The sequence below is a fragment of the Cygnus olor genome, chromosome 3, assembly GCF_009769625.2.
Source record: "Cygnus olor isolate bCygOlo1 chromosome 3, bCygOlo1.pri.v2, whole genome shotgun sequence".
NCBI classification, from domain to species: Eukaryota; Metazoa; Chordata; class Aves; order Anseriformes; family Anatidae; genus Cygnus; species Cygnus olor.
Window position 1 is genome coordinate 58012632 of NC_049171.1, and position 14516 is coordinate 58027147.

Sequence of the window (14516 nt, forward strand, 5' to 3'; positions counted from 1 at the left end):
CTATTACTGCTGATTTACTGCTGTTCAGTTTACCTTTTTTTAAATTTTTTTTTCCTAAAAGTGTTTCTGTTGACATCATGTGCTAGACTTATCATCAGTAATTCTGTAAGAATTGAGCAGGTTTTGGTTGCAAATTTTTTTGATTACCCTTGCATGGTACACCATTTTAAAGAACTTGTTTAGTTTTTGTGTTATTTGCCTTTTATAGATAATCATCTGTCAACACTAAACAAGCTGTCTATCAGGGTTCTATCCATAGAAGCTCAATGGAATATGTTGCAGGCTTTAAGACCTAGGTGTAAAGCAGAAAGATAGAAAGATGGCTATACCTATTTCATAGGTTGGAATCTGAGACAGTGTGCGTCTCTTCATGAAACAGACATCTGTTGAAAACCAGAAATTGAGCCCAAGCTGTTAAAGCCAAAGTCTAATTACAAGCCAATCTTTCTCTCTCTTTTCTTGCAATTGCTAGAATTTCAGTATTTAAAGGTAGAAAGGTAGATTTTTTTCCCTTTTTTTTTTTTTTTTTTTTTTTTTTTTTTTTTTGCCAGTAACACAAAGGAGAGAAAAGATTGATGTAGCTAGCAGTTGAAAGGAGTGGAATTTCTCTGCTTACACTTGAGCTACACAAAATAGAGATAATGTGCTTCTGACTCAGATGTATTTTACCCAGTCTTTGCACTGGAGCAAGTGATTACTAAATGTTTTTGGCAATAAAGGAAGAAGATCTTTCTGTAATTATAGTAGATCATGTTTTGCAAATATTTCATAGCAGGATGGCTGTAGAACTCAAGGTAATATTGACGACTAAATAAAATTTATAATTTAGTGAGCAATTGACTTTTAAGATGCACAAAACTAGTACACCACTTTTAAAATATTTCTTCTGTATGATTGTCATCACAAAAAATAAGGCAAAGCTGTCTAAAAATTAAAATGGGTTGTCGTGAGCTCTCTTGACTACTTTCACTTACTATGGTTATGGTTGGATAGATGTGAATTTTAAAAAAGATAGTGTATATTAGCATCATGAACATTCACATTTTTTATTTCAAATTCAAATGGCCTAATTAAAGGATTCAGGACAACAAATGCTTTCATCTTCTGTGTTGCTAGAATCTCATGAATGTTTTGCAAAAAAGTGTTATATTAATTGCTGGAAAGCAATATGAAAAGCATTGCTTCCTCCATTCCATCAGGCTTGCCCATCAAATGGTATTTAAAAGCAGAGCCTTATTTTGGGCTATGCAAAGCACTGTCCCAGAATTAGTGCAGAGCTTAGCATCACTTCACTGACTGGCAGAAAGCATTTGCTTCAGCCACAGCTATAGTATGCATTCCTCTAAACATCTAAGAAAATTTACGGACTGGCACAGAAGGAAAATGATACAGGAAGCAACTGATAGGTGACACAGCCCTTCCCTAATGGGCAGAGTAGAATTTCTGTTGTCCCAGTTCTAGTTTTGCTTCTGCCTCTTCTGAGTAGGCTCATGTGACTGACAGTCATGACTTCATCCTGAGCTGCGTAGTAAGGGAGTCACAAGGGTCTTACATTCCTGTACCAAATAGGTCGCAGTAAAACTAGATCAGTCATTAAAGCAGATTGGGATTTTCTCTGAAGAATCAATAAATAAATCCTACTGTGTGTGATGTTCATTGGAAATTGCCAAATCTATAATTTGCAATTCAAAAATAAACAGTGTGTCAGAGGAATGCCCCCTTTAGGTAAATGTGGCCATTTTACAATAGCTAATAATTACATAAATGTGATCTGAGATCTGATGTATGGCATCTCGTGGTAGGAAATGCAAGTTTAAAGGGAAGAGAATGTGAATTCCACCTACCACTCAAGGGAAAATGAATTATTTCTCCCATTCCAAAATGTCAACCTGATGCAGAAAATTTCCCTTCAGCTCCCTCAAGGAATGCTGTAGGCCTGAACATGAATGCTCTTAATGCTTCTTGGAAGCACAGACTATTTGAAAAAAGTTCAAATAGGTAGTTGTTAATTGTGATTTTTAACTTGTTAAAATTATGGTGCCAGGGAGTTCATCAATACCAAACCGTAAGCGCTGGCTGAGGGGTGGGAGGACTTTGTGCATCTCCTGCTCCCTGCCTGCCAGATCCATTCCTGTGAGCCTGCAGGAAGTGGAACGCCGCAAACTCAACACGGTCTCTTCGGTGAAACATCTAATGCTCGTTTAGGTGCCTGTGTTTGCACTGATTATGGACAAGGATGTATGGTACTTTTGCCCTAAGTTACACTGCACATAAAAGAGGCTACCTGAGAGTGAATTTTATTCTAACCGATGAGCTTCTTAAGTACTCTATATTTTCTATGTCTCTTAAATTAGGATTTGAATTAAAATTTAGAATATTGATATCATTTGTGTATAGACACACAATGTGTATATTGTTATAACTTTGTGAATCTGGAGGCTTTTTGCATGTTCTTTTTCAGCTGTTACACTATTTTTGAAGGAATATTTTTCCTGATTTTATGTACTGCAATTCATTTCATGTAGTATCCTTGAGTCCTTTTAGCAGGCTCCCTTTTGAGGAAATAAGCTACTCGGCTCCAAACGAAATGCCAGATTCTGTGTTAAGACTAAATGATTACCGTCTTTTACACTATTAACTTTACACAGTCTAAAAAGAGAATAATGCGGCTGTAAGTCAACATAGGAGGTTCCACAGCTATTAACAACTCATCTACTCTGCTAATGCTTACACTGTTTTTTACCATGTGCCCCCATTGTAGAATACAGCAAATATCACTGATTGCATTGAATAAAAATGCAAGAACAACTGTATAGATTCTCAAATGTGATGAAAATGGGCTGTAATCTGTACAGAAGAAAGCTACAAAAATCAATAAAATCTCAGCTATTGATTGACTATACAAATTACACAGGTTAGTAACTAATTGGTTGCCTTGAACAAGTGGTGTGTTTGATATGGTTCTAAAGCGAGCGTGAGAGTCACTAACTCATAGTGTCAGAGGACAGCTGTACCATGACCATGCAAGCTTGGTAATTAAATGGCACACAGGTTAATTGCAGACAGGAGACTGGAGTTAAAGGACTGAAAGGAATCACTTGAATAGTGTTCTCTATAGAGGAAAAAGGAAGTCTTTTTAAAGGGATCTTTATCAATGTACAATTGCAAATTCAGTTTTGATTAAAGCCTTATTTTAAAGCTATAATAATAATACAAAAGGTTTATAAACTGAATGGATTACAGAAGAGTGCATTTGGGACCAGTGAAAATTGCCACCATATAATTCTGAAGACGATCCCAATCCATACCTTAGAATTTTGCTGTTGTTGTTTTGGTTTAACCTCCAGCCATGACAAATTATGCTTTTAAGGATACAAAACATTGATTTTCATGTGAACGTATACATTCAACCCATCAAATCAGTTTGTCTCCATGGATCGATTTTATCATGGCTCAAAGATTTTGATCAGTATTTATTGGGAGGGAGAGTAAGCCACCTTAATGATGGTTCTTCATATGGGTTATAATTTTTATAGCTTACTGCTACATGAAAGTCAGTTCAGCAGAGCAGTCAGACGTGTTTAAGTGCCGTGGTGAATGAGAATTATAATATATCACACAGCAAGAGCACCTGAGAAAAATAACAACAGCACTGTCGTAGAAGATATAACGTTGTATACATTATCCACTCTTGAGGAAAGGGGAAGAGGAAGCAAACCATGCATGGCAGATGTTGTTCATGTTGCTGCAAGAATTACTCAGTTCCTCTGATGGCAAGGGTGACTGAGAGGTCCTAAGCAGAACAGTAAGACAGTGTAACACGAATGATGCAGTCTGTGAAGGAGAAGCTTCTCCATGGGAATGTAAGCAGAAAGGAAGAGTAATAGGGAGTTTTCATGGGTATTTGCGTACAATGATTCAAAGCCCAATTGGGTAGGCAGTCAAAATAATGGTTTGATTATGAAAAGAACAATTTGATGATCCTTTTTATGTTTCCATACCGTATTTTCTCCTCTGACATTCTGCTGCTCAAGATATAACCAGAGGGTACCAATATGAATTTTAGAAGGGAATGAGGAGGAAATCACCAGTATAATGGCTTTATTGTAAATTCTGGATTCAAAGCCAAAGTTGGTGGTGCTTTTCTGTGCTTCATTACTTCCATAGTTGTTGAAAAGAAAGCCTTTTGCTTAGATGCCATAACAGATGTTATGTTCATTTGTGATTGTATTACTAAATTCACCTTGCTTTTGCCTCTGTTGCTTTTGTTTGTGATTTTATTTTATTTTGTTTCCAGGATTGTTTCCTGCAGTGCTGAACCTGGCTACTAATGCTCTCATCACAACCAATGCTACCTGTGGAGAAAAGGGTCGGGAAATGTACTGCAAGCTTGTTGAACATGTTCCTGGACAGCCTGCAAGGAACCCTCAGTGCCGTATTTGCGATCAAAGGAGCAGGGTTCCACATCGTACGTGCACCATTTTCATTTTGTTCCTTTCAAATGATTTTTTTCCTAGTGGTTGTAGATACTCAGCAGACAAAGATGTATGTCAGTGGCCTGATTACTATGAAATGTCTACCTCTTTCTTTTTAAATTAGGTTACCCATCTCTTCCTTTAGTATTTCAAAATCTGTATCTGTTACATAGACTTAGCTAACTGAAGCTTTAATTGACAGAGTGTAAGTGGAGAACCGAAGTTCAGATTTAGGAAAACTAAGTGTCTACAGCTGTTGTTGGCTTCTCTTCATATATGCTGACCATGAATGAAAAACAGATTACTCTTACCTGTATACTTACATATAGAATTTGAACATTTCAGCCAGCCTAAGCAACATCTGAAATTTCAGTTTAGGGCTAACTAACTGTTGTGGTTTAATCTGGCCGGCAGCTAAGCACCACACATTTGCTCCCCATCCCCCTCTCCAGTGGGATGGGGGAGAGAATTGGAAAAAAGTAAAAGCTTGTGGGTTGAGATAAAGACAGTTTATTAGGACAGAAAAGAAAGGAAAATAATAATGATAATAGTACTGCTAATAATAACGTGTATAAAACAAGTGATACACAGTACAATTGCTCACCACCTGCTGAGTGATGCCCAGCCTATCCCCAAGCAGCCAGTATCCCCCACCCTGGCCAGCCACCCCATATTAATTGCTCTGCATGACTACATATGATATGGAATACCCCTTTGGCCAGTTTGGGTCAGCTGTCCTGGTTCTGACCCCTCCCAGCTCCTTGTGCACCTCCAACCTGCCCACTGGCAGGACAGTGTAAGTCAAGGATTTTTCAGCTTCTCAGTGTAAGAACTGCTCTGCAACAATTAAAACATCAGCGTGTTACCAACATTATTCTCATCCTAAATCCAAAACACAGCACCATACCAGCTACTAGGAGGAAAATTAACTCTACCCTAGCCGAAACCAGGACACTAACCCATTTATTGTGTTTTGGGATTTATTTTTTTTTAATTATGTTGTAGTTAATTCAGTTTGACTGAGCCAGCAAAAAGGAGATTAGACAATGAAACTGCTTGGTTTAATTGCTTAAGTTTTAATATTAAAATTGATCTGCACAAACATTGTTGTTTTTCTTAAGACTGCCAGCAAGCAAAATCAGTTTTCACATATAAACATATCATCAGGTTCAGAGATGTGTGTTTCTTACCAGTTATGAATCATTTGGAAGATTAGAAATAAGAGAACTTCTGTCTTGATTGTACAAGTTTAATTTCATATGAGTTTGCAATGAAAGACATTCATAGAATTAACCTGGTCAGATTTTTCTGGGTATATCAACACTGCAGATGATAGAGGATGTAGAGACTCTTGATACAGCTTTTAATGGAATAGATGCAATGTTAGAAGAAGCATACAGAAGCATGAAGTTTCCTGAAGACAATATATTTTTTTCCAATTGTTTACCTCTAAAACTTAGATTAGACATATTTATACCTTATGACAAAGCATACTTAAGCATGTGGTTAAAGCCACGGGAAATAAATAAATAATAATAATTTATCTACTAACTTGCTAACTCTACACAGGATGAGCAACCTGTGGTATAGCTTTCCAGAAAGAAGCCTCTCCTTAGAAACTTCCTTCCTGGGCCACCCTTCCTAGAATTATTTTACCAATTACACAGTCTTTTCCTAATAGCTAATCTGCATCTTCCCTGCAGAAATTCAAGGATGTTATGTTTTTAACCTCAGCCAACACAGGAATGGATTACTTCCATTTTCTTTGCAAAAGTCTTTTACTTACTTGAGGGTTGCTATTATTGCTCTGTCTAGTTTTTACACTAATCTATTCCTTTTCTGTCTTTCTCCGTATAGGTTGTATGATCTAGAACTCTATGTAAACTGCAGTTCTCAGTTCTCTCTAGAGGTTTTCATCTATATTAAAATTCACCTGAGCTCTTACCAGTACTGCAGAGAGATTCAGGTTTCCTTCAGAATAAGCAGATTATATTGCTGTTAACATCTAATTTAGATATATCCCCGTTTAAATTGTGTGATACACTGAGAGATATTTAGCTAGTTGGCCATTGTAATCCCCAAGATCTTTCTCACTAAAGGACTACTATCCACTTGCTCCCTATCTTGTATTTACAAAGCTAATTATAATTGCCCCATTATAGATTACTTCAATTGTCTGAACACAGTTGCAACTACTTTTTTCCCCCAAGGTCATTTTTCAAGTTTTGATGGCTTCTTTAATTGTAGTAAATGCTGTCTTCTCAGGAAAGATCATGCCTTTGTATTGTAGCAATGTAAGCATTCAAATGATTTTACATTATAGTAGTGGGTCTCATTCAGAAGATTAAATTTTTTTTGGCTGCATTTAGAACTGCCAGAAACACTGGGTGATATATTCTGTCCTTTCTTTACAGGAGAGCATTTAGACATGCATGTACATAATACAATTATTGTTTTTTTTATCAACTTTAACTCCAATAAATAAATAAATAAATAAAACAGAGCTGTCTTGCTTTGTCTCCATGTTCCACCTATAATAGTAGATAGATGCATGTATGTTTATACAGCCCTCTTTATTGTCGCCATTTATATGTATAACACCTCATCTGAATGATTTGTATCCATGTTTTCCCTGCTCCTAACCCTCTTCTAAATTTGAGAGACTGCTTGGCTTCAGAATGACAGGCCTATTGTTGCCAACCTCATCTCTTTTCAAGGTTTTTAAATGTCATTTGGCAGAAGGAAGTGCTTTTATTTAAACAAAGTTAGCTCATTAATGGGAGAACCATGTAAGGTACCAGACTTTAAATGATCCCCTGGAATGTGTGAGTCTGGAGTGCCTCCCCTTAATTACTGTAGTTGGAAATGAACACAGATTCCCTGGTTAATCACATGTGAGCCAAATTAAAGAAGAGAGTTGATGGGTTCGTCTGTAAGTTCCCCCCATTCCGTTGTCATCCATTAGAGAGACTGTCCTTGAACTGCATTTGCCAATCCAGTCCATTTTGCAAATACTGTATAATTTTCCCTTCCTTTTTAAAAGGTAAAAAAAAGCCAACAATTAATCAGTTTTCAATTAATTATGATTAAACTTTCATAATGGTGATTACAGTTAACTGTTGATTCATCTCCCAACTGTCCTTCTCATGATTTATCTTTATATCAATTTCACCTGAGAGACTTGCATCAAAATTCCTCGAATTAGACAGTTTCTGACACGATCCCTGAGGAGCTCTGAGTTTGATTTACAAATGACTTTTGCTAGCACTCAGTTTAAAGCCAAAGTTTGTGAAGATGATCAGAGATCTGAGAATTGAAAACATGTAAGGCTTGTGTGTTATTTTATTTTCTTTTTTCTTCAATAGAAGATAATGCTGCTAACAGTGTCACTTGTAGTGTGTATCCTAGCTGGCAGATGTTGATGCTCAGTAATGCCACTGAATAATTTGATTGTTAAATTAAATTTTTCACATTTTCAGTTTTGCAGGCTTATACCTTCTCTTACTCCCACAAGCCCTTTAATTGTATCTTTAAATATGTTCAGACATTCTGGCTTTCCTTATGAGCTAGTGCTCCTGTCCTCCACAGGTGGTTGATATAGCAAGAAAACCGAGATACAAAGACTGCTATCTTACGGTTTATTTAAATAATAATTAGAATAACAAGGAAATTAATCAATTCCTGAATTAATTCTTTGGAATACTAGGATGAGCTAGTAATGAAAAATATTCTAGTTTTATATTCCAGAAAGCCTGCCAGTTTAGAAAGCTATCCATAATGAGAGGGGTAAGATTTCTCTGACCTCGTTATGTTCTTGCTGACAGAATGCACATAGAAGAACCTACTGTATTTTGAATTACCTTTGGGTTATTTTCACCATAATGTACAGACTTGCTCTAGGTAATTAGGGACTTCAAAATGCATCAGGTAGACCCTCATATCTTTTAAAACTGAGATTTTGGTATCTCCAGTTCATACGGGAGACAGTCATGAATTGGCCATAAAAAGTAACCTAGAAAGGTGAGTGCTATTTTTTCTCAGTCAAAGTAACATTAAAATACTGTGCAATTAAATTTCATTGGATTAGAAGATCTTGAAATCTAACAATAATTTCATTCTGTAAATATTCTTTTATCCCAATTATTTTGGATTATTTGTGACACTGCAACAGAGTAAACGTGGCATGAAAAGTAATGCATCTTGGACTTAGATATGAATAGTTTATATGTTAAAAGTGAGCTATCTTCGTACATGTGTTTGTGAGTCAGACAATTTTCATGTTGAGAAATATATTCTATAATAATTCGTGAATCATCTTCTCTGTAACAATTTCTGAATTATTTCCTGAATTATTGCCATGTGCTTAGGAATGCAAGTACCAGAATTACTGTGATCTCTGCTTTCCCTGCACACCAGACCTCAGGATTCTGGTTTGTTGTTTCTATTGCAACATTTAATGACTTTGCAGTACTTAAAACTTTGAAAGATTGCAGGAATGTTCACACCATCTGACTTAGATGCCTACATTTTCTGTAGACCCAGGAGAGCCTCCAGTTGTATTTATTTAGGTACTCGAGTAACTCGTTGCAAGACTAACCAAATTTCGGGGCTAATATTAGATGAATATTCTAGTAGTGATAAGCCTAAGACTGCTCCAAGAGCAAAAGAAAGAAAAGATTTCCTGTTTTTTTCTTTAATGTTTTACCTTGTTAGTTCTATAGTTGTATTCAAATCTAGAATTTAGCTCTAAAACCATTTATATCTCTGAATTACTCTTAAATACATTACATATTTCTGTTGCTCTAACAGAACGACATCCGATAACAAATGCAATTGATGGCAAGAACACTTGGTGGCAAAGCCCTAGTATCCCAGAATGGAATTGAATATCATTATGTGACCATTACGTTGGACCTCCAACAGGTAGATGACTTCTGTTGTTTTTATAGGGCTTTCTTTCTTGCACAGTATCTCACCTGGATTATTTTCCTCTTTGCTTTATGTTGCTTTTATATTATGAAGACACTCTTGGCTTCTCTTGTAATTTTTTTGGTCATTTTTATGGGTTAATGCTGACAGACCTGTTCATTTGAACGTAGTGTACTAAATTAAAACACATTTTCATATGTTTTTATGAGTCACATTAAAATTATATTAAATATAGCCTTTTTTAAAAAAAACATAGCTTCTTGGTTGGCTCTGTGAAGTCAATTAAAAGAATGTTCCATGTACTCATAAATAAAAGTTTATGTTTAGACTAATATTGTTATTGTGTCAATAATATAGTTTTATTCACTGCAACAATATTTCAGCTGTGTTAGTGATACATGCTCAGGTAGTGGATTATTTAGAGGGACAGCCCAGAGAGTAAAAGGAGATTTGGCTAAAGTGGTCTTTAAATAAACTGCCTTTTGTTACTGAAACTGTGCTTGACAGCTGTAGCCATACAGAATGAATTTATCTGATGCTTACAGAAATGCTATATAAATTCCAGGCATGTAAGAAAGTGGATATGAGGGCTGATGGTAAATTATTTTATTTTCATTATGCAATGATAAATAAAGAACAATTACCTGGTACCGAAGCTATTCATCATGTCGTTAAACTTGACCATTTTGGCATTCAATTAACTAGATAACAAAGTAATCTTTTTGTTGGTTGTTTGTTTGTTTGTTTGTTAAACCCTTAGTCTTCTCTGGTCTCATTCAAGTTGCAAACAAATATAGGCCAGCCACAGACAAAGGAAACATACTCCGTTTTCCAGCTGTTTAGAAAAAAGGGGAGGCCCTTTCTCTGATTCAGTTCCCAGCTCCCCTTCCTCTCTGATCTCTTCAATGAGATCGGTTTCTGTTTTGGTCTACTGTTAGTATTTTATCAGCTTCACTTGGAACCTGCCTATCCTTATCTCCCTTCTTTCTCATTCACCTTTACGTAAAGAGAGCAATAGTAATCACTAGAAAGGCTTGCATAAAGCATAGCTTGATAGAAAGAGTGAAGCCAAAGGTATTGCATGGAGCCATCAGCAGGCATGCATACGTAAAATTTTTTTTGAAGAGATCATAGTCTTAACTTAGTCCAGAACTCAGAACTTCAGTAAGGCTTAATGAAGAGTACAATACTTGATTTCTAGTTTTTGCCATTTATTACTTGAAAACAAACTATCACCCTGATATCTGATGGTGCAAATTCTTTTAAGTACTTTGTATTTGTGACAATGAAGTACTTGAAAGCCTCTTTACTGCTTCACACCTGGAAAAGCCTTTGAATCTTGGAAGAATTATTTGCATTTTGTCTTTGGAGTATTATTTGTTTTGCCAAAATAATAATAACAACAAAAAAATCCTACATCTGTGTCCTTGGCCTTGTATCTGCAAAAGTATTTAATGTGCGTTTCTGTTTCAATCAACAGAGCTGAACTCTTTTAGAGAAGTTTAAGTTCCTGTGCAAGGAACTTAATCAAGGAATTATCAAGTTATTTTTAAATGTCTTTTAAAGTTTCAGAGTTTGGTTTGCTTGTACAAGGAGATTGTGCCTCTTGTGGTTCTGATCTATTAATGTGATAGGACCCGAGGGAATGGCTTGAAGCTGCGACATGGGAGGTTCAGGCTGGATATCAGGAAAAGGTTCTTCACTGAGAAGTTAGTCAGGCACTGGAACAGGCTCCCCAGGGCAGTGGTCATGGCACCGAGCCTGATGGAGTTCAAGAAGTGTTTGGACAATGCTCTCAGACACATGATATTATTATTATTTTTTGGGTGGTCCTTCGGGGACCTAGGAGTTGGACTCGATGATCCTTGTGTGTCCCTTCCAACGCAGATATTCTATGATTATATATAAGTAGCTCTTGAGCATTAGGACTGAATTAGCACTCTAGTGATCTTTACTTGTATAGTTGCTTCAGCCAGGTTTGCTAAACTAGAACTTTACTTTTTTTTTTTCCCTGTTGTGTCAGTATACAGCTTGTTATAATAAATTTATAAAACAAACAAAAAAAAGTGTGCAGTTCCTAAAACTTTTTTTAGTTTTTATTGTATACTCAAAACTAGCTACTGCAGGGTCGGTGACTCCACTGAGAAAAAGTACAGATTGTTCTAATGTATATAAAAGGCTTCTTTGTATGCCATTTCACCAGTGGTCTGAGAATACTGCACCATGTTGTGTGGGTTTGTTTTGATGGGTGGGTGTGGGGTGGTGTTTTGGTTTTGCATGGTTTTTAAGTGAGACAAGGCTCATGCCTGTTGTCCATTCCTCCTTTCCCCTCTCCCCCTTGTTCTCTTGCTTATTGTTCCAAGAAAGCTTGGTGGGGGCCTTTCACAGGACTAATGGTGATCCCTTGTCTTAAACCCATCAGTTGCACTGGCTGAAATGTGAGAGAGCATGTCGGAGTATGGGTATGTCAGAGAGGTGGGATATGACCCTGTGCTACTGATACTATCTGACTAACTCTAAATGATGTGAGGAGCATACGCAGAGTTAGGAAGGCACGCTTGCTCACCATCTTACACGAACAGAGCAACAACTTTGTTCTGCAAAATGTAGTATGTTGTACTATGCTTGGCTTTTGGAATTTTCCTTAGAAATAAGTTTTTTTTGGGGTTTTGAGGAATATTAGGAGTTTTTATTTTCTTGTTTGGATCTTTTGTAAAACAACACTGTAGGCTTTATTAAAGTAGTCAGTAAAATATGAAATTTCCCTTCCAGCTAACGTCATGGATAGTAGCCATTGTGAATGGCTGAAGGTCACCAGGAATCTTTGAGGCTTCACTTAAAAGAAATTCTGTTCTTTATTTTTGCCTTATGCGAGATTCAGTAATTGCTATGTTTGTGTTGATAAATTCTTGCTTTAAGTACAAAAATGCTTGACTTCTTTTTGTAGGATAGAAATAACAAATGACAAACCTACAAGTAATGGACTGTAAATTGCAGGAATGCATTAGTGTGTATGTTATTACTAGTAATTATGATAGTACATGAAATGCTTTCAGCAAGTCTTAATTTCATGAAAAATCAGGAAAATAATTACAATTTTTTCACTTATATAATGCTTGACCTTTGGGGGCAGCTGCATATATATATTTTTTACTTCATTGTGCAGTACAGACATGTAAAAAATGGTGTATGCTAGTTAAGAATAATTAATAAGGATATTTTACTTCATACAGTTTAACTTTAGAAGGAGTCAAAATATTTTTAGTCAGCTTGGGAAAAATGCAGTTGTTCATTTATTTGCTTTCTCCCAACAGTTGAGGTGTAACAGAGTATTTATAAAAAAGCTTTCATATGTAATGGAGGCCAGGCTTCTAATTCACTAAGGTACCTTTGAAATTTGTACTCCATTTATATTATAAAAATACATGTTGAAAATTGAGACTGTTTTGTTCTCAGCATCTTTGCTAATTTGCTCTTAACCCTTCAGTTTTCCAGACTTCTTAGCCATTTTGACAATCTTATCTATTTCACAAGAATATTCTGGAACATAATTCATAGCTGTACATCTGAAATTATTTTTACAGTGCTATTTACCCAGAAAGTGGATAGAGATCAAAATATGAGTGTAGATTTATTTAGGAGTCATTCAGACAAATTTAAATGGAGGTTAAAATTGAGAAGTTGAGCTACTCAGGTTATTGCAACTGCAGAGCTGAGTTTGGCAGGGTAGGTTCATCAGCACACTAGGTTTTTTCATCTGTGAAGCACTCACATACACACAGAGAATGTGTTCTGCATCTTTGCTGGCTGTGTAGGGTCTGTGGATTTGGCCTTAAGAGTGATGGGTTCAAGTGCAACAAAATTAACTCAAGTCCAGTGAGTGCAATGTTTCACAGGGCAGAAAATAATTCTTCTCTTATAAAGAAGCTCCTTCTGTTGACGAGCTGTGCTCTTTCAAGAAGTAGAGAAAAGGGAGGTTACAAAACAGAAATGGTTGGATTTCCAGGGCAAATATATTCCCTGTATTCATGCTATCTGAAATCCTCATTTGGTTCATTGGTTTCAGTGATGTGGAAGAGTAGTAGAATATCTTTAAAGAAAATTGGCAAATACACAGGGAAAACCAATTGGAAGTTTGAGGTGAGGTGGTCAGCCCATCTGTTCCAATTTCTACATACATCAGGACACTTTCATTAACAAATACCCTGCTGTTGTGGGGAACTAGGACGTTGGCAATATCCTTGGTATTGCTAAGATGTTTATGCCAGGAGCATATTTATATGGGTTTTGATTTTTCTGACTAGACACTTTACATGTTTATTTTAATGGTGCAGGAATATTTTATGTGACTTGTAGATGTCAATGAACTCTGGGTGGGTGGACACAGAGTTAATGCTCTGGTGGTAACTGTTGGATTTAATAAGTATATCTTAATTGTCTGAGATTGTGGGGGAATAGTTCAGTGTACAGGAAATCCTTTCTAGGCATATATTTCTAAATAAAAACAAAGTAGTTGACACTCCTCAGAGCCTCATAAGATCTGGTAGAGCAGCAAGAATCACTGAATAAGCTATATAGTTGCTTTCTCTATAAAGAGACCACAGTTCATCAGTTTTCGTTTCTTTAAGCACTGATAGTGTCCCACTCTTTCAACTCTGCTTTTCAGCTTCTCCTTCCATGGGAAGGGAGCAAGGATTCTAAGGAATTCTGTTCTGCCTCCATGTAGAAATCACTGCAGTCCTACTTGCCTTTTCTTCTGAAATGTATTCCACCAGTTTTTAGAATATAAGTTTGGACTTTACTGTTTGAGTGGCACATGTTATACTTTGGAAAGTGGCGTTCCTGGAACTAGATAGAGAACTGAATAACTGGAAGTAGAAGTGTGCTTGACCTTCTCAGAAGCACTTTGAGAAGCATTTATGAAAAGTGGACAGCAATATTCTGTAAGTGCTAAGCTCATTGTTTTGTAATTCTGTGTTGTCCAAATTATATTTGGACAGAGGTTTAGATTTGTTTTTGAATGATTTCTTTGTTATTCGATTCACTTCAGTATCCATGAGTAGAAATATACATACATGTGCAGACAAGCATATATTGTCTATCCTGAAAAAG

At 36.3% G+C, this 14516-nt stretch overlaps 1 protein-coding gene across 1 annotated transcript in view; it reads left to right on the forward strand.

Moving 5' to 3' along the window:
- The window catches only part of LAMA2 (laminin subunit alpha 2), a 381555-nt gene that overhangs the window by 86820 nt on the left and 280219 nt on the right, over positions 1–14516 (forward strand). The window contains 3 exon segments of the mRNA XM_040551823.1: positions 4298–4468; positions 9285–9346; positions 9348–9398. Of these exon segments, the coding sequence (XP_040407757.1) occupies positions 4298–4468; positions 9285–9346; positions 9348–9398 (284 nt within the window).